A 23,190-nucleotide genomic window follows, 5' to 3' on the forward strand; every position below is an offset into this window, starting at 1 on the left:
ATGCGGTTCAAAAATATTTCAGATCGCAGATTATTTTAAAGCGGTGACAACAAGTTGTCAGCTTACTGAGTGGAAGCATATTAATTCTTGTTTACATACGATAATGTAAGGAGTGAAGTGGGAAAACTTTTGCAATTCTGTCCATAAAAATACTTTATTTACGAGAGAGCTTCAAGATTAATTTTATTAGATTCAATGGTAACTTTTCATTTTTAATTCTTATTAAATCGGGCAAGGAGAAAATGATTTTTATAACATTGTCATAAAATTAAAAACTTTTATTGATCATCGCATTGAATAATCTTCTATTAAGGATTTATCAGTATTTCATGAATGCAATCACATTTACATAGGTTTTGGATTTCAGAAAGTGGAATCACGACGAGATAGATTGATTTATAAAGTCAATCATCAATTTTATAAAATCAACATTTATTATACCGATACGAAACGTAAACACGATACAATGCATTAACATGGCTTTAGATGTCCGCGTCGATCAGCAACACAGCTGCTACGAAAAAACGGAACATATTTTCGAAATTTCTGGTAAATTTCTTTCTGTACGTTGGGACATACAAAGAAGAAATTGTACTCGACTACTAGAGCTATCATCGACATTTATCGACATTTGATGACTGATATATATACAATCGCGCGCGTTCGAAACATATCCGTGTTATCAAACCGTCCTATCGATCAAACAAATTTGAAAATATATTATTTAAATATTTTGTATCATAATTAAACCAAATTGTATTAAAATAAATTATTAAACGTGCGCGTGATTAAGAATGATAATGAAGAAGTAATCATCATTTCGAAAATATAAACTGATAATATCGACTAGACGGCCATGCAACAAGGAACTTAGCAAATGACACTGTTCCCAAAAATTCGCACATTCTAATTAGCAATAAGCTCATGTTAATTACTTTCAAGATAAAGTATTGCTGTTAAAAATTACTACACAGCTATGTACATATTACGCAAAAATTCACATTAATAATACGCAAACTTTATCAGTTGACGATTAAAAATAATTAAATTTTTTTTGCTGTAGAAAACTAAGCAAATTATTAAAAACTGATAAAGTGTTCAATAATAGGAGGCAATGTAAAATTCTCTATAGGTTTTGGTGAATTCTATACATTTTTCGCCAAAGCAAATCCCACTCGGTCTCTCTCCATATCAAACTCAGTGTAGTAACGGCCTATAAATGGCATGCCCAGAACCCATAATTTAACTAATTCAACATCACCCTCATCTAATGAGTCGGGGTGTTTCATGAAGAGGCTTACACATAGACTATCATTATCTTGATCCTGAGCGGAATTAAATACACAATATAACCTTCTCTTATATTTATTTAAATAATTTAAATAATTTTCTTATAACACTCACCCGAATGGTGTAATCTTTACCGGTAAGATTGAACGCCTTACCACCCAATTTAAACGTGATTGTAGGCAACTCAGAAATTCTATGGCAGCTTATCTTTAAATAAAACATAATATTAAGTTTGTAATGAATTATATTTTCTGATTATTTTAAATATATCGAAAACAAAAGTTGATGTCACTATTCCATAGAAGTTTATGTTTCATTCGATCGTACCTAATATTTATTTTTATATCACTATTATCAATTTTTTATCATTTTTCTATTAAGGGCTATGTGCTTTAAAAATATGATCACTTGATATTACTTACTCTTCCCCGTGTACCAGTATCAATAAAGTATTGATTAATAAATGAAATATCCCTTTCTGGTCCAATTATTCTCCAAACACTTGTATCAATGATAGCTTGGCATAATCTCTCGCACCAAGTAAGCTCATTTACTTCGATACTACGAGCGATAACGTAAACAATTTGTTGAAACATGATTAATATAATTTTAAGAATAACGTACCTATCTATAATAATTTGCCAATATCCTTTGACACTAACAGGAACATATGTAAAATTCCCTTCGTAATAAGCAGGATCGGAACCACCGAATATCAATTTGCCACCAAAATTAGATGAAGTGTTTCTGCAAATTATATTTTTTATATCACAATGTGTATGTGATAATTAAGATAAATTATAAATTATATTTAATATGTAAATATAAATATTATTTTAATATAAAAAATAATACTATATGGAAATTATGATACTACATATATAATAAATTTAATTTATATTAATATTAAAATTAGTATAAAATAAATATAAGTGTATATACAAATAGAACTGTATGTTTATTAAATACTCTTTTCTATAGATATATGTTGTTCATAAATAGAGAAAATATGTACCTATTTAGATAAAAACTAAAAATGCCTGCTGACGCTAGACCTTGTTGAATCATGTTGCTGAAGACAGGCGTCATCATAAATGCATCTCTATATAAATTAGAAGATAGCAGGCCTACCATACCATCAAATCTATGTCTATCAAGTATAGTTACATATAAATCAAATATCATATTTATGTCTGATGCGTTTATCACTTCTACAAATGTTTGATTCGCTATAGTGAGGTTGGCAACCTACAATAAAATCAGTATAGAAATAGTACATACATCGTCATTGCCGCGCATAAAAAAAAATATGATTGCTTAAGAAATGATTAAACTACTCGTATGATTTTATTTCTAACTAAAATGGATTGATTGCTTAATAATGACTTACATTCACTACATCAGTAGATAGAAAACCATGTATCGTGTAATCCAAGTATTTTAAATCGATCTTAGTATTATGTGATATATATGTGTAGGAATTGATACTATTATATCTATAAATTCGTACTGAAACATATTCAGTAATATCGAAAATTAGCAATATTAGAAAGATATTAAAAATATATATTTAGATATATTGTCTTATTAATCTATATCAATTATGCAATATTCTTTTAGAAATAATGCCATATTTTATACATGTAAATGTATTTGTCGAATTCGTTAATAAATTATTTCTGTTTATCAATGCTTGTATCTTTAGAGAATGAAGCTGATAAATTATTTAATAACTATACATTTCCAAATTACAAAGTTTGACATTGTAATATTTAAATTATAATATTACAAATTAAAATATTAAATTACTATATTAAATTACTATATTAAAGTTACTAAATTATGTAAATATATATCTGTATTACATATTCAACTATTCATAATATCCCAAGCTTATATTTGAAAAATGTAATTATTGATGGAATATATATATATATATATATATATATATATATATATATATACACAAACAAATTACTTACAACAAAAAGGGAGTGTGCAATGTTGGGAAAATATCCAAGAATGTGCGGAATCAGTACTAAATGCAACTCTAAATTCTTGAGGTGGTGTCCCAATTTGAATGTCGCCATAGTAAAGTATGTTTTCGTAATTGGTCAAACGTACTGAAGGAAGATCACTAACTAAAGGGACATCTTGAAAGATAGTGGCATTTTTTTCCGAAGATTCTTCATCTATCTTTTGCAACGAAGTCCTTGAAATAACATAAACAACATTCTATGATATATGTATGTATTGTAAAAATATATGTAAAATGAATATTTACGTTTGATATGACTAATAGATGTTTTCAGAACAAATGTAGTCATGAAAGTCTACACATTCTCAGAAATAAAATGTATAACTTACATACTTGCAATACAAGTACATTACAAGTATATTTAAATATAAATATTTCAGAAATGTATATTACTCGATGATCTTTCTAAATTGTATCAACTATATATAGTATATATATATCACATACATATATATCAAAAGTAATTATTAATTTGTACAATCCAGTTTTAAATAAAATCATTTTAATAGACATTGAATTTTAATTAATTTTGCATGTGATTTTACATACAGAAGTAATTTAGAAACAAGAAATAAAAAAGGGGATTAAAAATAAGAAATAGAAAAAAATATCAATTAAACAAATAATATAAAGCAACTCATTATACCTACAGTTAATGCGTGAAAAAATAGTTTACAATTACATGTTTTGATGACCTCCAAGCACGATACTTATAAATTATAAATATCTTAATGTCGCTAGTCAAATAATCAAAGGATCATTGAAAAATGTGTAGTCGACCAAACTAGCCAGAAAATATGTTTATTAATACGACGTTTCAACCATATGGTTGTGGTCCTTATCAAGTATATACTATGTAATAAAAATCAGGAGACAGGCATAGACGATAATCGTGTAAATTGCACAATTCACATTAACAGAAAACGTTATTTAACTAGATTTGAATTTGGGAAAAATTGATGCGTCCGTGAGAGACTTCGTCAAGAAACTCAGTTTCTTCAGAAACTTCATCCAATTTGTATTGAAGCATTAATTGCATTTGTACAAGCCACGCGTTTAATTTAAGAAGTCGGAAACGAGAAAAAATCGATCTTTCTAAGTTCGATATTTATGCCAATATGCAATATAATATAACATAATATAATATGTGCTGACCTGATTAATCGCGCGTCAATCGTCATAAAGAGCATCGTCATTATCACAAAAAGGTGAAACATATTTCAGAATTTATTTATTGCTGATGTCTCGATTCGTGAAAATTTCAATGACGACTTTCTTTCGACATTTTATGACCTGACACGCAGAAAAATAAAGTGTTGTCGTTTACTAACTCTTTCTTAGCACTGTACTGGTATTCGACAGCGTTATATATACATATATGATCACGCGTGTCCCTCTGTTGAATGCTTGAACAGGTAGAAAAAGCGCGAAACATTCGAAAAATCCTGATAAATTTCCATTTCGATCAATTTAATTTAAATATACTATATTTTGCATGAACGTGTATTTTTAATGAAGAACATTTATTTACAGAAATTCATGATTATTAATAAAAATAATTCTTTCGAAAGAATATATTGTTTATATCAAACAGACAATTATGCAACATTAACTTCATAACAGATTTGAAAAAATTATCGATATTTTTTTATGTAATTTTGTGCGATAAAATTATATTTATACAATTATATTTTATCATTATATTTATACAATTATACAACACACTTTATTTAATTAATTTTTGAGGTTTCTAAAAAGAAAAGGAAATATACATAATCTTGAAATATATATTTCAATATTCATTAATTTCAGAAATTTTGCTTTGAACAATTTGTTATGTTAAACTTCAGATAATGTTATTATGAATATTTTAACTCAAGATATACTATACAAAACTAAAAATCTATACTATATATACATTTTTTTTCTGTATTGTGCAAATTTTAGAAAAATGCAACCAAATTTTGTGAAGAAATAATCCATCTCCAATTAGGAAACGTAATTTTTTATTAAAAATTTTATGTAAAATATGTGATTAGTATATCGAAATAAAATAATTTGCAATAATGAAAAACGTTATTATGATCAGAGTTTCAATTACCTTATAAAACTAAACTTATAATAAAACAACACATTATAAGATAAAAAAATTACAATACGTTTTCATTATTTCTCTTTATCAAGTTTATCCTGATTTAAAAAAGTAGATAGTGACCGAATATTAATATTATTCAAACATATAATATGTATATCTAAACATATATTACATATATTACGATTAAAATTCATAAATAATTCATAAATTCATAATAACGTAATAATGGTGCAATATTTATATTCAATTTATAATCAAATCATTTCTGACGATAATAGAAAATAATAATCGGTCGATAATAATTAATTTTTCACGCTTTTAATATTCAACCATAATATGAGAAATTATGATATCCGAATATGAAATTAGTTCTTAAGAACTGACTTCTCTTTAACGAAGCTTATTTTATTCAAAAAAGTCGAAAGGCGTTACTGAATCGCGTGCTAATTGCATTAATTGCGAAATTTTTGTGACATTTATTAATCAAGAACAAAGAATATTTCACGTTTTTCTCTAATCTTTTCACGCAATCGATTTACGCAAGAATATGAATCAAAAAAAGATGACACCGAGATATTATTTTTAATTATATGACAGCAAAACATATTATCGCACTTTTATCTTCGCAATATCTAGGGATTAATATCATATAGTAAATTGTAATCAGGAAAACGCGCTTGCTGTGTAAACAGCATCGTTATGCATTAAAGGACATATGACGGAATGCATAATACAGATAAAGTCAGGTCGATAAGTCGATGATTTGATGCCGTTCAAAAATATTTTAGATCGCAGATTATCTTAAAGCGGTGACAATAGGTTGTCAGCTTACTGAGTGGAAGCATATTAATTCTTGTTTACATACGATGATGTAAAGAGTGAAATAGGAAAACTTTTGCAATTCTTGGTCCATAAAAATATTTTATTTACGGGGGAGCTTCGAGATTAATTTTATTAGATTCAATGGTAACTTTTTATTTTTAATTCCTATTAAATCGGGCAAGGAGAAAATGATTTTTATAATATTGTCATAAAATTAAAAACTTTTATTCATCATCGCATTGAATAACCTTCTATTTAGGATTTATCAGTATTTCATGAATGCAATCACATTTACATAAGTTTTGGATTTCAGAAAGTCGAATGTGATCACGACGAGATAGATTGTTTTTATAAAATCAACATTTATTATACCGATACGTAACGTAAAGACACGATACAATGCACTTGGCTTTAGATTTCCGCGTCGATCAGCAACAGCTGCTACGAAAAAACCAAACATATTTTCGAAATTTCTGGTAAATTTCTTTTTGTACGTTGCAACATACAAAGAAGAAATTGTATTCGACTATTAGAGCCATCATTTATCGACATTTGATGACTGTTATTTATCTGTAAATTATCTGACTGTTACAATCACGCGCATTCGAAACATATCCGTGTTATCCATACGACCTATCGATCAGTCAAATTTAAAAATATATTATTTATATATTTTGTTTCATAAATAAACCAAATTGTATTAAATTAAATTATTAAACGTGCGCGTGATTAAGAATGATAATGAAGGAGAAATCATCATTTTGAAAATATAAACTGATTATATCGACTAGACGGCCATGCAACATAGAACTTAGCAAATGATACTGTTCTCAAAAATTCGCACATTCTAATTAGCAATAAGCTCATGTTAATTACTTTCAAAATAAAGTATTGCTGTTAAAAATTAACGCACAACTATGTAAATATTACGCAAAAATTCACATTGATAATACGCAAATTTTATCAGTTGACGATTAAAAATAATTATATCTTTTTTGCTGTAGATAACTAAACAAATTATTAAAACTGATAAAGTGTTCAATAATAGGAGGCAATGTAAAATTCTCTATATGTTTTGGTGAATTTTATACTTTTTTCGCCAAAGCAAATCCCACTCGGCCTCTCTCCATATCAAACTCAGTGTAGTAACGGCCTATAAAGGGCATGCCCAGAACCCATAATTTAACTAATTTAACATCATATGTTGTAGGGTCGTAGTGTTTCATGAAGACGCTTACACATAGACTATCATTATCTAGATCCTGAGCAAAATTAAATACACAATATAACCTTCTCTTATATTTATTTAGATAATTTAAATAATTTTCTTATAACACTCACCCGAATGGTGTAATCTTTACCGGTAAGATAGAACACCTTACCACCCAATTTAAACGTGATTATAGGCAAATCAGAAATTCTATGGCAGCTTATCTTTAAATAAAACATAATATTAAGTTTGTAATGAATTATATTTAATGATTATATTAAATATATTGAAAACAAAAATTAATGTCACTATTCCATAGAAGTTTATGTTTCATTCGATCGTACCTAATATTTATTTTTATATCACTATTATCAATTTTTTATCATTTTTTTATTAAGGGCTATGTGCTTTAAAAATATGATCACTTGATATCACTTACTCTTCCCCGTGTACCAGTATCAATAAAGTATCGATTAATAAGTGAAATATCACTTTCTGGTCCAATTATTCTCCAAACACTTGTATCAATGATAGCTTGGCAGAATCTCTCGCACCAAGTAACCTCATTTCTTTCGATACTACGAGCGATAACGTAAACAATTTGTTGAAACATGATTAATATAATTTTAAGACTAACGTACCTATCTATAATAATTTGCCAATATCCTTGGACACTAACAGGAACATATGTAAAATTCCCTTCGTAATAAGCAGGATCGGAACCACCGAATATCAATTTGCCACCAAAATTAGATGAAGTGTTTCTACAAATTATATTTTTTATATCACAATGTGTATGTGATAATTAAGATAAATTATAAATTATATTTAATATATAAATATAAATATTACTTTAATATAAAAAATGATACTAATTAGAAATTATGATACTATGTATAAATAATAAATTAAATTTATATTAAAATTAAAATATTAAATTACTATTTTAAATTACTATATTAAAGTTATCAAATAAAGTAAATATATATCTGTGTTACATATTCAACTTTTCATAATATCCCAAGCTTATATTTGAAAAATGTAATTGTTGATGGAATGTATATATGTATGTATATATATATATATATATATATATATATATATATATACACAAACAAATTACTTACAACAAAAAGGGAGTGTGCAATGTTGGGAAAATATCCAAGAATGTGCGGAATCAGTACTAAATGCAACTCTAAATTTTTGAGGTGGTACCCCAATTTGAATGTCGCCATAGTAAAGTATGTTTTCGTAATTGGTCAAACGTACTGAAGGAAGATTACTACCTAACGAAGGAACTTCTTGCAAGATGGTGCCAACTTTTTTCAAAGATTTTCCATCCATCTTGTGCAACGAATTCCTTGAAATAACATAAACAACATTCTATGATATATGTATGTATTGTAAATATATATGTAAAATGAATATTTACGTTTGATATGACTAATAGATGTTTTCAGAAACAAATGTAGTCATGAAAGTCTACGCAATTTCAGAAATTAACTGCATAACTTACATACTTACAATACAAGTACATTACGCATTTAAATATACATATTTCAGAAGTTTTTATTACACTATAATCCTTCTAAATTGTATGAACTCACGTATATATATATATATATATATATATATATATATATATATATATCAAAAGTAATTATTAATTTGTACAATCCAGTTTTAAATAAAATCATTTTAATAGACATTGAATTTTAATTAATTTTGCATGTGATTTTACAAATTATCGCATTTTTATCTTCGCAATATCTAGGGATTAATACGGTATAGTAAATTGTAATCAGGAAAATGCGCTTGCCGTGTAAATAGCAAGTTCTGCATTAAAGGACACATGACGGAATGCATAATACAGATAAAGTCAGGTCGATAAGTCGATGATTTGATGCGGTTAATAAATATTTCAGATTACAGATTATCTTAAAGCGGTGACAACAAGTTGTCATCTTACTGGAAGCATATTAATTCTTGTTTACATATGATGATGTAAGGAGTGAAATAGGAAAACTTTTGCAATTCTGGGTCCATAAAAATACTTTATTTACGAGAAAGCTTCAAGATTAATTTTATTAGATTCAATGGTAACTTTTCATTTTTAATTCTTATTAAATCGAGCGAGGAGAAAATGATTTTTATAACATTATCATAAAATTAAAAACTTTTATTGATCATTGCATTGAATAACCTTCTATTTAGGATTTATCAGTATTTCATGAATGCAATCACATTTACATAGGTTTTGGATTTCAGAAAATGGAATGTGATCATGACGAGATAGATTGATTTTATAAAATCAACATATATTATACCGATACGTAACAGTCGATACAATGCATTAACTTGGCATTAGATTTCCGCGTCGATGAGCAACACAGCTGCTACGATAAAACGGAACATATTTTCGAAATTTCTGGTAAATTTCTTTCTGTACGTTGAGACATATACAAAGAAGAAATTATATTCGACTACTAGAGCCATCATTTATCGACATGATGATTGTTATTTATACAAAATATTCGCGCTCATTCGAAACATATCCGTGTTATCGATCCTATCGATCAATCAAATTTAAAAATATATTATTTAAATATTTTGTTTCATAATTGAACCAAATTGTATTAAAATAAATTATTAAACGTGCGCGTGATTAAGAATGATAATGAAGAAGTAATAATCATTTCAAAAATATAAACCGATCAAAAATATAAACTGATATATCGACTAGACGGCCATGCAACAAAGAACTTACCAAATGACACTGTTCCCAAAAATTCGCACATTCTAATTAGCAATAAGCTCATGTTAATTACTTTCAAGATAAAGTATTGCTGTTAAAAATTACTACATAGCTATGTACATATTACGCAAGAATTCACATTGATAATACGCAAAGTTTTTACCAGTTGACGATTAAAAATAATTAAATTTTTTTTGCTGTAGAAAACTAAGCAAATTATTAAAAACTGATAAAGTGTTCAATAATAGGAGGCAATGTAGAATTCTCTATGGGTTTTGGTAAATTCTATACATTTTTCGCCAAAGCAAATTCCACTCGGCCTCTCTCTATATCAAACTCAGTGTAGTAACGGCCTATAAATGGCGTGCCCAGAATCCATAATTTAAATAAATTAGCATTACTCTCAAATGTTGGGTCGTGGTGTTTCATGAAGACGCTTACACATAGATTATCATTATTTAGATCCTGAGCAGAATTAAATACACAATATAACCTTCTCTTATATTTATTTACATAATTCAAATAATTTTTTCATAACACTCACCCGAATGGTGTAATCTTTACCGGTAAGATTAAACGCTTTACCACCCAATTTAAACGTGATTGTAGGCAACTCAGAAATTCTATGGCAGCTTATCTTTAAATAGAACATAATATTAAGTTTGTAATTAATTATATTTAATGATTATATTAAATATATTGAAAACAAAAATTAATGTCACTATTCCATAGAAGTTTATGTTTCATTCGATCGTACCTAATATTTATTTTTATATCACTATTATCAATTTTTTATCATTTTTTTATTAAGGGCTATGTGCTTTAAAAATATGATCACTTGATATCACTTACTCTTCCCCGTGTACCAGTATCAATAAAGTATCGATTAATAAGTGAAATATCACTTTCTGGTCCAATTATTCTCCAAACACTTGTATCAATGATAGCTTGGCAGAATCTCTCGCACCAAGTAACCTCATTTCTTTCGATACTACGAGCGATAACGTAAACAATTTGTTGAAACATGATTAATATAATTTTAAGACTAACGTACCTATCTATAATAATTTGCCAATATCCTTGGACACTAACAGGAACATATGTAAAATTCCCTTCGTAATAAGCAGGATCGGAACCACCGAATATCAATTTGCCACCAAAATTAGATGAAGTGTTTCTACAAATTATATTTTTTATATCACAATGTGTATGTGATAATTAAGATAAATTATAAATTATATTTAATATGTAAATATAAATATTACTTTAATATAAAAAATGATACTAATTAGAAATTATGATACTATGTATAAATAATAAATTAAATTTATATTAAAATTAAAATAAGTATAATATAAATATAAATTTACATACAAATAGAACTGCATGTTTATTAAATATTCTATTTTATAGATACATGTTGTTTATAAGTAAAGAAGATATGTACCTATTTAGATAAAAACTAAAAATGCGTGATGACACTAGACCTTGTTGAATCATGTTGCCGAAGACAGGCGTTATCGTAAATGCATCAGTATATAATTTGGTAGATAGCAGGCCTACCATACCATGAAATCTGTGTGTATCAAGTATAGTTGCATATGAATCAAATATTATATTTATGTCTGATGCGTTTATCACTTCTACAAATATTTGATTCGCTACAGTGAGGTTGGCAACCTACGATAAAATCAGTATAGAAGTAGTACATACATCGTCGTTGCCGCGCAAAAAAAAAGAACATAATTGCTTAAGAAATGTTTAAACTACTCGTATGATTTTATTTCTAACTAAATTGGATTGATTGCTTAATAATGACTTACATTCCCTATATCAGTAGATAGAAAACCATGTACTTTGTAATCCAAGTATTTTAAATCAATATTAGTTTTACGTGATATATATGTGTAGGAATTGATACTATTATATCTATTATATCGTACTGTGAAACATATTCAGTAATATCGAACATTAGCAATATTAGAAACATATATATAGATTAAAAATATATATAGAGATATTGTCTTATTAATCTATATCAATTATGCAATATTCTTTTACAAATAATGCCATATTTTATACATGTAAATGTATTTGTCGAATACATTAATAAATTATTTTTGTTTAACAATGCTTGTATCTTTAGAGAATGAAGCTGATAAATTATTTAATAATTATACATTTCCAAATTACAAAGTTTGCCATTGTCATATTTAAATTATAATATTAAAAATTAAAATAATAAATTACTCTATTAAATTACTATATTAAAGTTACTAAATTAAGTAAATATATATCTGTATTACATATTCAACTTTTCATAATATCGCAGGATTATATTTGAAAAATGTAATTGTTGATAAAATATATATATATATATATACAAACAAACTACTTACAACAAAAAGACAGTGTGCAATGTTGAGAAAATATCCAAAAATGTGCGGAATCAGTACTAAATGCAACTCTAAATTTTTGAGGTGGTACCCCAATTTGAATGTCGCCATAGTAAAGTATGTTTTCGTAATTGGTCAAACTTACTGAAGGAAGATTACTACCTAACGAAGGGACTTCTTGCAAGATGGTGCCAACTTCTTCCGAAGATTCCCCATCCATCTCGTGCAACGAAGTCCTTGAAATAACATAAACAACATTCTATGATATATGTATGTATTGTAAATATATATGTAACATGAATACCTACGTTTGATATGACTAATAGATGTTTTCAGAAACAAATGTAGTCATGAAAATCTACGCAATTTCAGAAATTAACTGCATAACTTACATACTTACAATACAAGTACATTACGCATTTAAATATACATATTTCAGAAGTGTTTATTACACTATAACCCTTCTAAATTGTATGAACTCACATATATAACAAAAATAATTTTTAATTTGTACAATTCAGTTTTAAATAAAATAATTTTAACAGATATTGAATTTTAATTAATTTTACATGTGATTTTACATACACAAGTAATTTAGAAACAAGTAATCAAAAAAAGGGTGTAACGGGCTTATTTCCGCGGATAACGGCAGTCGTGGTGATCGGGTTCGATTAGGCAGGCGTAGAAATAAGTGCAACGCGGGGTTCGGTTAATAAAATAACAAAAGAAAATATATTTAAAAAAATAGAGTTTGTACAGGTACAGTTGCGTGCGTGTGCGAGTACTTATCGCAAAAGAAACTCGGCGCGTATATACAATTGCGTTCGTGTGGATATCGCAAGAACTCGACGCGTTCGAGATATGCCGCGGGCGTTCGTTCGTGGGCTCGCGACTCGTGTCGGAAATGTGCTAATAATTGCAACGTGTTTTAGCGGGTTTGCAATCGGTGCTTATGCTTGATGTTGCACGGTCGGATGCACCACGAGTTCGCGCAGCGGGTCGTGAAGACCGGGTGCCGATGCAATGCAGCGTTCGCGAGTAATAAAGAATTTAAATTGATCAGCTGTTTAATCGTCGGTCGATGGACGCGTGACGTCACGGCGCGTGCCGGCGTTTTTCGACCGCTTTTTTCGTACGATGCGAGATTGCTCGTAAAACCGCGTATTTTCGTGGAAATGAAACGACGGGATTTCCTTTCGGGAAGACCGTGCCAGCGAGAACGTCCCGCCGGAGGTAGCTCTCTTCTCTACCTCCGGATGCACGGGTCGGACAGGTGACGGAAGCTGGATTCGTGCGTCTGCCGGGAACTCCCGGAGAGATCGGGGAACGCCCCAATTTCTGGATGCACTTTTAGAAAGGATTGCGCCTATCTTCGCGAATCCTGAGAATTCCCAGTGTGGCGGGGTACTCCCCACCGCTGATTTCACTGCTTTTGGCGTCTTATTTGAGTTTGCTCTGGCGACTGGTGCGCTGGAGAAACTCGGAAAAGAGTGAGTCTTCTTCGCTCGACAGGCCCTTTTTATACGGGACTAATTAGCCCGCGCCGGCGTAAAAACAACGTTACCCCCGTCGAGCGGCCGCAAAACGTGACGGCTCCGTTCGTGGCGCGCGGTGGAGCCGGGCGCGAGGGGACTTAACCCGATCGTTCGGATTTCGTCGGCCGTTTTCGGCGCGCTTCGTTATTTCGAAGCTCAACCGTACGACTTCGTTTTTAATGTTTAAAAATGTGGCGCTCAGCGCCCTGCCCTTGCCCGGCGGTTCTTATGCCGGGCGGCAGCTTCCAGCGATCGCCTGCTGGGAATCAGGGGTGCATGGGTGCATCGTTATAAGGGTATTAAAAATAGGAAACAGAGGATATCAATTAAACAAATAATATAAAGCAACTCATTATACCTACAGTTAACGCGTGAAAAAATAGTTTACAATTACATGTTTTGATGAATTCCAAACACGATATTTATGTTAACGCTCGTCGTTTAAATAGGGATAAAGACAAGATGGACAAATGCGAACGTTACGAAAGAACAACGAGCGACTTTTTCAAAAATATTCTTATTTTATCTACTCCTTGATTAATAAATCAAAATATACGTTTTGATCATTCAAATTTCATCCAATTTGTATTGAATCATTAATTGCATTTGTACAAACCACGCATTTAATCCAAAAAGTCGGAAACGAGAAAAAATCGATCTTTCTAAGTTCGATATTTATGCCAATATGTAATATAATATAATATATACCTGTTTAATCGCGCGTCAATCGTCATAAAGAGCATCGTCATTACCACAAAAAGGCGAAACATATTTCAGAATTTATTTATTGCTGATGTCTCGATTCGTGAAAATTTCAATGACGACTTTCTTTCGACACTTTATGAACTGACACGCAAAAAAATAAAGTTTTGTCGTTTACTAACTCTCCCTTAGTACTGTATTAGTATTCGATAGCATTATGTATATATATGATCACGCGTGTCCCTCTGTTGAATGCTTGAACAGGTAGAAAAAGCGCGAAACTTTCAAAAAATTCTGATAGATTTCCATCGATCAATTTAATTTAAATATACTATATTTTGCATGAACGTGTATTCTTAATGAAGAACATTTAGTTACAGAAATGAAGAATAGAAATAATTCAGAATTAAGAATAGAAATAATTCTTCCGAAAGAATATATTGTTCATATCAACCAAATAGGTAATCATGTAACATTACCTTTACAATAGATAATTTGAAAATATTATCGACATTTTCTTATGTAATTTTGTGCGGAAAAATTATATTTATACAATTATACACCACACTTTATTTGATCAGTTCTTGAGGTTTCTAAGAAGAAAAGGAAATATACATAATTTTGAAATATATATTTCAATATTCATTAATTTCAGAAATTTTGCTTTGAACAATTTGTTATGTTAAACTTCGGATAATGTTAATATGAATATTTTAACTCAAGATACCATACAAAACTCAAAATCTACTATATATACATTTCTTTTCTACATTATACACATTTTAGGAAAATGCAACCAAATTTTGTGATGGAAATAATACATCTCCAATAAGGAAACGTATTTTTTTATTAAAAATTTTATTTAAAATATGTGATTAGTATATCGAAATAAAATAATTTGCAATAATAAAAAACGTCGATTATGATCATAATTTCAATTACATTATAAAAATAAACTTATAATAAAATAAACACATTATAAGATAAAAAAATTACAATACGTTTTCATTATTTCTCTTTATCAAATCCATCCTGATTTAAAAAAGTTGATAGTAACCGAATATTAATATTATTCAAACATATAGCATGTATATCTAAACATATATTACATATATGTCAATTAAAATTCATAAATAATAATAGCGTAATAATAGTGCAATATTTATGTTTAGTTTATAATTAAATTATTTCAGACAAAAATAGAAAATAATAATCGGTCCATCATAATTAATTTTTCGCGCTCTTAATATTCAACCATAATAAGAGAAATTATGATATCCTAATATGAAATCAGTTCTTAAGAACTCTTTAACGAAGCTTATTTTATTCAAAAAAGTCGAGAGACGCTATTGAATGGCGTGCTAATTGCATTAATCGCGAAATTTTCGTGGCATTTATTAACAAAGAACAAAGAAGGTGTCAATTTTCTATCTAATCTCATCACGCAGTCCATTCTTGTACTCTCGATTTACGCAAGAATTTGAATCAAGAGAAGATAACACCCAGATATTATTTTTAACTATATGACAGCGAAACATATTATCGCACTTTTATCTTCGCAATATATAGATTAATATGATATAGTAAATTGTAATCAAGAAAACGCGCTTGCCGTGTCAAACAGCATCGATATACATTGAAGGGCACATGACGGAATGCATAATACAGATAAAATCAGGTCGATAAGTCGATGATTTCATGCGGTTTGAGAATATTTTAGATCATTATTTTAGATCGCAGCGAGATTATCTTAAAACGATGACAACAAGCTGTTCTTTTACTGAATGGTTGCATATTAATTCTTGTTCACATACGAAGATGAAAGGAATGAAACGAGAAAACTTTTGCAATTCTGGGTCCATAATAATACTTTATTTACGAGAGAGCTTCAAGATTAATTTTATTAGAATTCTTACGTCCAGAGGAGCTCACGATTCTTTTCTTTCCCGTAGTTTATGGTGCTCACGTGCACGGCTTCCAAAATCGTTAATGACAGTTAAATTGAAATGAGATCCTCAGTAAATGCTCCAAAATAACAGTCAGATATTAACGAGCTATAAAGAGTAGCATCCGGTTAGCTAAGGCGGCAGTCAGCTAGATGAATTTGATGTTTTCTGATCACTTGAAAAAACTCATAAAATCTACAGAAGCTATAGAAAATAAAAGAAACTATTCATAAAACGCGAATGACCGGATGTTACGACACGTACCCTGTTTTATTTCATGGGGGTAGTAAAAGTCATCCCTTTGTCTTTAGCAGACGCATCCTGCAAAGCATAAATTACTACCACCTCCGATACTGAGAATCCTAAGTCCCCCGTTTTGGAAGATGCTCTCCTATTCGCGAAGTAATGTAATAAAATTCTGACTTGTTACATTTGTTCTAAAATGCATAAGTAAGGGCAGGGAGGAGACCATGGAAATCTAACGAGGATTTCTATTCGTCAATTTCCCTTATTTCTCACGCTAGGAGAGGGTAATCCAAAATGATATATAAGCGCGAACTTCGAACAAATCGACACTTGTACAAATATTCTTCAAGCCTTCGTGATATTTTTTACTATCATCATTATATCGAGATTAACAGTATCGAGTCAGTGCAAATATCTTGTCATCTTCAAAGCCAAAGGGGCCCTGCAGCAGTTATTCGTATTCTACAGTATCGAGTCAGCGCAAATATTTCGTCATCTTCGACGCCAAGGGGGCCCAGCAACAATTACAATCGACTTATTCTCGTTCTCATCAAATAGTAAGTCTTTTCTTTTATTTATGAACTTCGCCCCCCCCCCCCCCCCATCTACTTCCTTTACTTATTGTAATCGCTTCCCTAGTGGAACCCTCCGTCTCGCACACACACCTACACTTACACTTAATATTGTATTAGATCATAAACAATTATAATCAAAATGTTTAAATAATTTCTTTTTTCTCATGTATAATAAATTCAATTAAATTTATCTCCTCGCATTCAATTCAATCTATTCCCCCTCATCACCCACGCTCCTGAATCGTACTTGGTCCCGTCCCAGGTAAAAAGGATTAAGTTCCTTTATCAAAAAGGAGACCGACGAGCGGGCATTTGGACCAGAAATAGCGTAAAATCGACCCTTGTGGTCGTTGACCTATCTTTGACTCATCCGCAGGCTCGCTCGACCCGAAACACTTGTCCTTAAGGTATCTGTTCTCGGGATACAAGTGTTACGCTCTTCCTTCGGCCCATCCTCCCTCGGGCCTGGACGTAACAGAATCAATGGTAACTTTTCATTTTTAATTCTTATTAAATCGAGCAAGGAGAAAATGATTTTTATAACATTGTCATAAAATTAAAAACTTTTATTGCTCATCGCCTTGAATAACTTTCTATTTAAAATTTATAAATGTTTTATGAATGCAATCACATTTACATAGGTTTTGGATTTCAGAAAGTCGAATGTGATCACGACGAGATAGATTGATTTTATAAAATCAACATTTATTATACCGATACGTAACGTAAACACGATACAATGCATTAACTTGGCTTTAGATTTCCGCGTCGATCAGCAACACAGCTGCTACGAAAAAACGGAACATATTTCCGAAATTTCTGGTAAATTTCTTTCTGTACGTTGCGACATACAAAGAAGAAATTGTACTCGACTACTAGAGCCATCATTTATCGACATTTGATGACTGCTCTATATACAATCGCGCGCGTTCGAAACATATCCGTGTTATCAATCCGTCCTATCGATCAATCAAATTTAAAAATATATTATTTAAATATTTTGTTTCATAATTAAACCAAATTGTATTAAAATAAATTATTAAACGTGCGCGTGATTAAGAATGATAATGAAGAAGTAATAATCCTTTCGAAAATATAAACTGATAATATCGACTAGACGGCCATGCATCAAGGATCTTAGCAAATGACACTGTTCCCAAAATTTCGCACATTCTAATTAGCAATAAGCTCATGTTAATTACTTTCAAGATAAAGTATTGCTGTTAAAAATTACTACACAGCTATGTACATATTACGCAAAAATTCACATTGATAATACGCAAAGTTTTTATCAGTTGACGATTAAAAATAATTAAATTTTTTTTGCTGTAGAAAACTAAGCAAATTATTAAAAACTGATAAAGTGTTCAATAATAGGAGGCAATGTAAAATTCTCTATGGGTTTTGGTGAATTCTATACATTTTTCGCCAAAGCAAATCCCACTCGGCCTCTCTCCATATCAAACTCAGTGTAGTAACGGCCTATAAATGGCGTGCCCAGAATCCATAATTTAAATAAATTAGCATTACTCTCAAATGTTGGGTCGTGATGTTTCATGAAGACGCTTACACATAGATTAACATTATTTAGATCCTGAGCAGAATTAAATACACAATATAACCTTCTCTTATATTTATTTAAATAATTTAAATAATTTTCTTTTAACACTCACCCGAATGGTGTAATCTTTACCGGTAAGATTGAAGGCCTTACCACCCAAATTAAACTTGATTGTAGGCATATAAGAAATTCTATTGCAGTCCACCTTTCAACAAAATATCAATTTAATAATTAATCATATTTAATGAATATATTAAGTATTTCGGAAACAAGAACTAATGTCATTGTTGCATAAAAGTTTATGTTTTACTGGAACGTACCTAATATTTATTTTTGTATTGTTATTATCAACTTTTTATTATTTTTGTTATCGAAGGCTACGTGCTTGAAAGATATGACTACTTGAAAGATATTACTTACTCTTCCCCGTTTATTAGTTCTAATAAATCGATTAATAAGTGAAATATCCTTTTCTGGTCCAATTATTCTCCAAATACTTGTATCAATGGTAGCTTGGCAGAATCTTTCGCACCAAGTAACCTCATTTATTTCGATACTACACATCGTAACGTAAACAATTTGTTGAAACATGATTAATATAATTTAAAGTATAACGTACCTATCTATGGTAATTTCCCATAATCCTATGTAAATAAGAGGAACATATGTAAAATTCCCTTCGTAATAAGCAGGATCAGAACCACCAAATGTCAATTTACCACCTAAATTAGCTGAGTTAGGGTTTCTGCAAATTGTATTTTTTATATCGCAATATGTATGTATGTGATAATTAAGATAAATTATAAATTATATTTAATGTGTAAATATAAATATTCATTTAATATAAAAAATAATACTTTTAATATAAAAAATATTACTATAGAAATTATGATACTATGTATAAATAATAAATTTAATTTATATTAATATTAAAATAAGTATATAATAAGTATAAATATATATACATATAGATTTGCACACATGTTAATTAAATCTCTTTTCTATAGATATATGATGTTCATAAGTAGAGAAGATATGTACCTATTTAGATAAAAACTATAAATGCGTGATGACACTAGACCTTGTTGAATCATGTTGTCGAAGACTGGCGTTATCGTAAATGGACTACTATATAAATCGGAAGATAGCAGGCCTACGATACCATCAAATCTGTGTCTACCAAGTATAGTTACATATTTATCAAATATTATATTTATGTCCGATGCGTCCATCACTTCTTCACAAGTGTTTGATTCGCCACAGTGAGTTTGGCAATCTGCGATAAAGTCGGTATAGAAATAATACATACAACGTCGTTGCCGCGCAAAAAAAAAAACATGATTGCTTAAGAAATGTTTAAATTACTCGTATGATTATTTCTAACTGATTTGGATTGATTGCTTAATAATGACTTACATTCACTGTATCAGTAGATAGAAAACCATATAACGTGTAATCCAAGTATCTTATATTAATAGTATTACGTGAGTCATAAGAATAACGTGATGCATAGGAATTGTTACTATTATATCTATAACGTCGTGCTGAAACATATTCCGTAATATCGAAAATTAGCAATATTAGAAAGATATTAAAAATATATATAGACATATTGTCTTATTAATCTATATCAATTATGCAATATTCTTTTACAAATAATGCCACATTTTATACATGTAAATGTATTTGTCGCATTAATTCATAAATAATCTTTGTTTATCAATGCTTGTATCTTTAGAGAATGAAGCTGGTAAATTATTTAATAATTAGTACATTTCCAAATTACAAAGTTTACCATTGTAATATTTAAATTATAATATTAAAAATTACTATACATTTAAATAAATATATATCTGTATTATGTATTCAACTTTTCACAATATTTCAAGATTATATTTGAAAAATATAATTAATGACGGAATATGTGTATATATATATATATATATATATATATATATATATATAAACACACACAAACAAATTACTTACAACAAAAAGGGTGTGTGCAATTTTTGGAAAATATCCAAAGATCTAAGTAACCACAATCAAATATAACTTGAAATTTTTGCGGTGGAATTCCAATATTAATAGTGCCATGGTAAGCTATGTTTTTGAAATTGGTCAAACGTACTGAAGGAAGATTACTACGTAACGAAGGGACTTTTTGCAAGATGGTGCCAACTTTTTCCGAAGATTCTCCATCCATCTCGTGCAATGAAGTCCTCGAAATAACATAAACAACATTCTATTATATATGTATGTATTGTAAATATATATGTAAAATGAATATTTACATTTTATATGAGTAATAGATATTTTCAGAACACATGTAGTAATGAAAGTCTACACATTCTCAGAAATTAATTGTATAACTTATATACTTGCAATATAAGTGCATTACGCATTTAAATATAAATATTTCAGAAATGTTTATTACTCGATGATCTTTCTAAATATATAATATATATATATTATATATATATATAATATATATATATATATGAATCAAAAGTAATTATTGATTTGTACAGTCCAGTTTTAAATAAAATCATTTTAATAGACATTGAATTTTAATTAATTTTGCATATGATTTTACATACAGAAGTAATTTAGAAACAAGTAATAAAAAAAGGGTATTCAAAATAAGAAACAGAGAATATCAATTAAACAAATAATATAAATTCATTATACCTACAGTTAACGCATGAAAAAATAGTTTACAATTACATGCTTTGATAACCTCCAAGCACGATACTTATAAATTATAAATATCTTAATGTCGCTAGTCAAATAATCAAAGGATCATTGAAAAATGTGTTGTCGACCAAACTAGCTCGAAAATTTGTTTATTAATACAACGTTTTAACCATATGGTTGTGGTCCTTATCAAGTATATACGATGTAATAAAAATCAGGTGACAGGCATACGAGACGATAATCGTAGACGATAATCTTGTAAATTGCACAATTCACATTAACAAAAAACGTTATTTAACTAGATTTGAATTTGGGAAAAATTGATGTGTCCGTGAGAGACTTCGTCAAGAAACTCAATTTCTTCAGAAACTTCATCCAATTTGTATTGAAGCATTAATTGCATTTGTACAAGCCACGCGTTTAATCCAAGAAGTCGGAAACGAGAAACAATCGATCTTTCTAAGTTCGATATTTATGCCAATATGCAATATAGTATAATATGTACTGACCTGTTTAATCGCGCGTCAATCGTCATAAAGAGCATCGTCATTATTACATAAAGGCAAAACATATTTCAGAATTTATTTATTGGTGACGTCTCGATTCGTGAAAATTTCAATGACGACTTTCTTTCGACACTTTATGACCTGACACGCAGAAAAATAGTGTTGTCGCTTACTAACTCTCCCTTAGTACTGTATTAGTATTCGATAGCGTTATGTATGTATATGATCACGCGTGTCCCTCTGTTGAATGCTTGAACAGGTAGAGAAAGCGCGAAACATTCGAAAAATCCTGATAAATTTCCATTTCGATCAATTTAATTTAAATATACTATATTTTGCTTGAACGTGTATCTTCAATGAAGAACATTTATTTACAGAAATTCATGATTAATAATAAAAATAATTCTTTCGAAAGAATATATTGTTTATATCAAACAGACAATTATGCAACATTAACTTTACAATAGATAATTTGAAAAAATTATCGACATTTTTTTATGTAATTTTATGCGATAAAATTATATTTATACAATTATACACCACACTTTATTTGATGAATACTTGAGGTTTCTAAAGAGACAAGAAAATATACATAATCTTGAAATATATATTTGAATAATCATTAATTTCAGAAATTTTGTGTTCTGAACAAATTGTTATGTTACATTTCAGATAATATTAATATGAATATTTTAACTCAAGATACTATACAAAACTAAAAATCTATACTATATATACTATACAAAACTAAAAATCTATACTATATATACTATACAAAACTAAAAATCTATACTATATATATTTCTTTTCTATATT

General features: G+C 29.2%; 4 protein-coding genes across 7 annotated transcripts; all 4 read right to left on the bottom strand.

Moving 5' to 3' along the window:
• Nucleotides 1–738: 738 nt before the first annotated feature.
• LOC112638135 (lysosomal aspartic protease-like) lies at nucleotides 739–4,659 on the bottom strand. Its single transcript, XM_025409236.1, has 8 exons — nucleotides 4,484–4,659; nucleotides 3,273–3,502; nucleotides 2,681–2,799; nucleotides 2,306–2,538; nucleotides 1,915–2,037; nucleotides 1,713–1,851; nucleotides 1,405–1,497; nucleotides 739–1,325 (listed from the first exon to the last, which is right to left on the bottom strand). Exons 1-8 carry the CDS (start codon nucleotides 4,543–4,545, stop codon nucleotides 1,146–1,148), a joined length of 1,179 nt encoding a protein of 392 aa, XP_025265021.1. The 5' UTR covers nucleotides 4,546–4,659; the 3' UTR covers nucleotides 739–1,145.
• Nucleotides 4,660–7,330: 2,671 nt separating this feature from the next.
• Nucleotides 7,331–8,799, bottom strand: LOC112638152 (renin-like). The gene is made up of 5 exons (XM_025409280.1): nucleotides 8,579–8,799; nucleotides 8,097–8,219; nucleotides 7,895–8,033; nucleotides 7,587–7,679; nucleotides 7,331–7,507 (listed from the first exon to the last, which is right to left on the bottom strand). The coding sequence occupies exons 1-5, from the start codon at nucleotides 8,797–8,799 to the stop codon at nucleotides 7,331–7,333; spliced, it is 753 nt and encodes a 250-aa protein (XP_025265065.1).
• Nucleotides 8,800–9,640: 841 nt separating this feature from the next.
• Nucleotides 9,641–22,550, bottom strand: LOC105248149 (lysosomal aspartic protease-like). Of its 4 annotated transcripts, none has more exons than XM_025409233.1 (8): nucleotides 22,378–22,550; nucleotides 12,610–12,842; nucleotides 12,034–12,152; nucleotides 11,658–11,890; nucleotides 11,265–11,387; nucleotides 11,063–11,201; nucleotides 10,755–10,847; nucleotides 9,641–10,675 (listed from the first exon to the last, which is right to left on the bottom strand). In XM_025409233.1, the coding sequence occupies exons 1-8, from the start codon at nucleotides 22,437–22,439 to the stop codon at nucleotides 10,496–10,498; spliced, it is 1,182 nt and encodes a 393-aa protein (XP_025265018.1). In that variant the 5' UTR covers nucleotides 22,440–22,550; the 3' UTR covers nucleotides 9,641–10,495. The 4 variants fall into 4 exon arrangements, with proteins under 4 accessions (XP_025265018.1, XP_025265017.1, XP_025265020.1 ...); XM_025409232.1 differs by lacking the exon at nucleotides 22,378–22,550 and adding an exon at nucleotides 14,850–15,024; XM_025409235.1 differs by lacking the exon at nucleotides 12,034–12,152 and having other exon boundaries at nucleotides 12,752–12,842.
• Nucleotides 18,188–21,919, bottom strand: LOC105248148 (aspartic proteinase A3-like). Its single transcript, XM_025409241.1, has 8 exons — nucleotides 21,867–21,919; nucleotides 21,161–21,393; nucleotides 20,588–20,715; nucleotides 20,213–20,447; nucleotides 19,791–19,916; nucleotides 19,592–19,727; nucleotides 19,284–19,376; nucleotides 18,188–19,204 (listed from the first exon to the last, which is right to left on the bottom strand). Exons 4-8 carry the CDS (start codon nucleotides 20,401–20,403, stop codon nucleotides 19,025–19,027), a joined length of 726 nt encoding a protein of 241 aa, XP_025265026.1. The 5' UTR covers nucleotides 20,404–20,447; nucleotides 20,588–20,715; nucleotides 21,161–21,393; nucleotides 21,867–21,919; the 3' UTR covers nucleotides 18,188–19,024.
• Nucleotides 22,551–23,190: the final 640 nt, after the last annotated feature.

Source organism: Camponotus floridanus, unplaced genomic scaffold, assembly GCF_003227725.1.
Source record: "Camponotus floridanus strain SB8 unplaced genomic scaffold, Cflo_v7.5 scaffold250, whole genome shotgun sequence".
Lineage (NCBI taxonomy): Eukaryota > Metazoa > Arthropoda > Insecta > Hymenoptera > Formicidae > Camponotus > Camponotus floridanus.

Bases quoted from the DNA above. Each gene is read 5' to 3' on its own strand.
- LOC112638135 (XM_025409236.1), bottom strand. From the start codon at position 4,545: ATGTTTCACCTTTTTGTGATAATGACGATGCTCTTTATGACGATTGAC. The intron at 2,800-3,272 runs GTAAGTAATTTG...AATATGTTTCAG, and splicing joins TTGCACACTCCCTTTTTGTT to TACGAATTTATAGATATAAT. The intron at 2,539-2,680 runs GTAAGTCATTAT...ATTTTATTGTAG, and splicing joins TATCTACTGATGTAGTGAAT to GTTGCCAACCTCACTATAGC.
- LOC112638152 (XM_025409280.1), bottom strand. From the start codon at position 8,799: ATGGATGGAAAATCTTTGAAAAAAGTTGGCACCATCTTGCAAGAAGTT. The intron at 8,034-8,096 runs GTACGTTAGTCT...TATCGCTCGTAG, and splicing joins TGGCAAATTATTATAGATAG to TATCGAAAGAAATGAGGTTA. The intron at 7,680-7,894 runs GTAAGTGATATC...TTTTATTTAAAG, and splicing joins ATACTGGTACACGGGGAAGA to ATAAGCTGCCATAGAATTTC.
- LOC105248148 (XM_025409241.1), bottom strand. From the start codon at position 20,403: ATGGACGCATCGGACATAAATATAATATTTGATAAATATGTAACTATA. The intron at 19,917-20,212 runs GTACATATCTTC...TACAATTTGCAG, and splicing joins TATAGTTTTTATCTAAATAG to AAACCCTAACTCAGCTAATT. The intron at 19,728-19,790 runs GTACGTTATACT...TACGATGTGTAG, and splicing joins TGGGAAATTACCATAGATAG to TATCGAAATAAATGAGGTTA.
- LOC105248149 (XM_025409233.1), bottom strand. From the start codon at position 22,439: ATGTTTTGCCTTTATGTAATAATGACGATGCTCTTTATGACGATTGAC. The intron at 11,388-11,657 runs GTACATATCTTC...TATAATTTGTAG, and splicing joins TTTAGTTTTTATCTAAATAG to AAACACTTCATCTAATTTTG. The intron at 10,676-10,754 runs GTGAGTGTTATG...AATTCTGCTCAG, and splicing joins GTAAAGATTACACCATTCGG to GATCTAAATAATGATAATCT.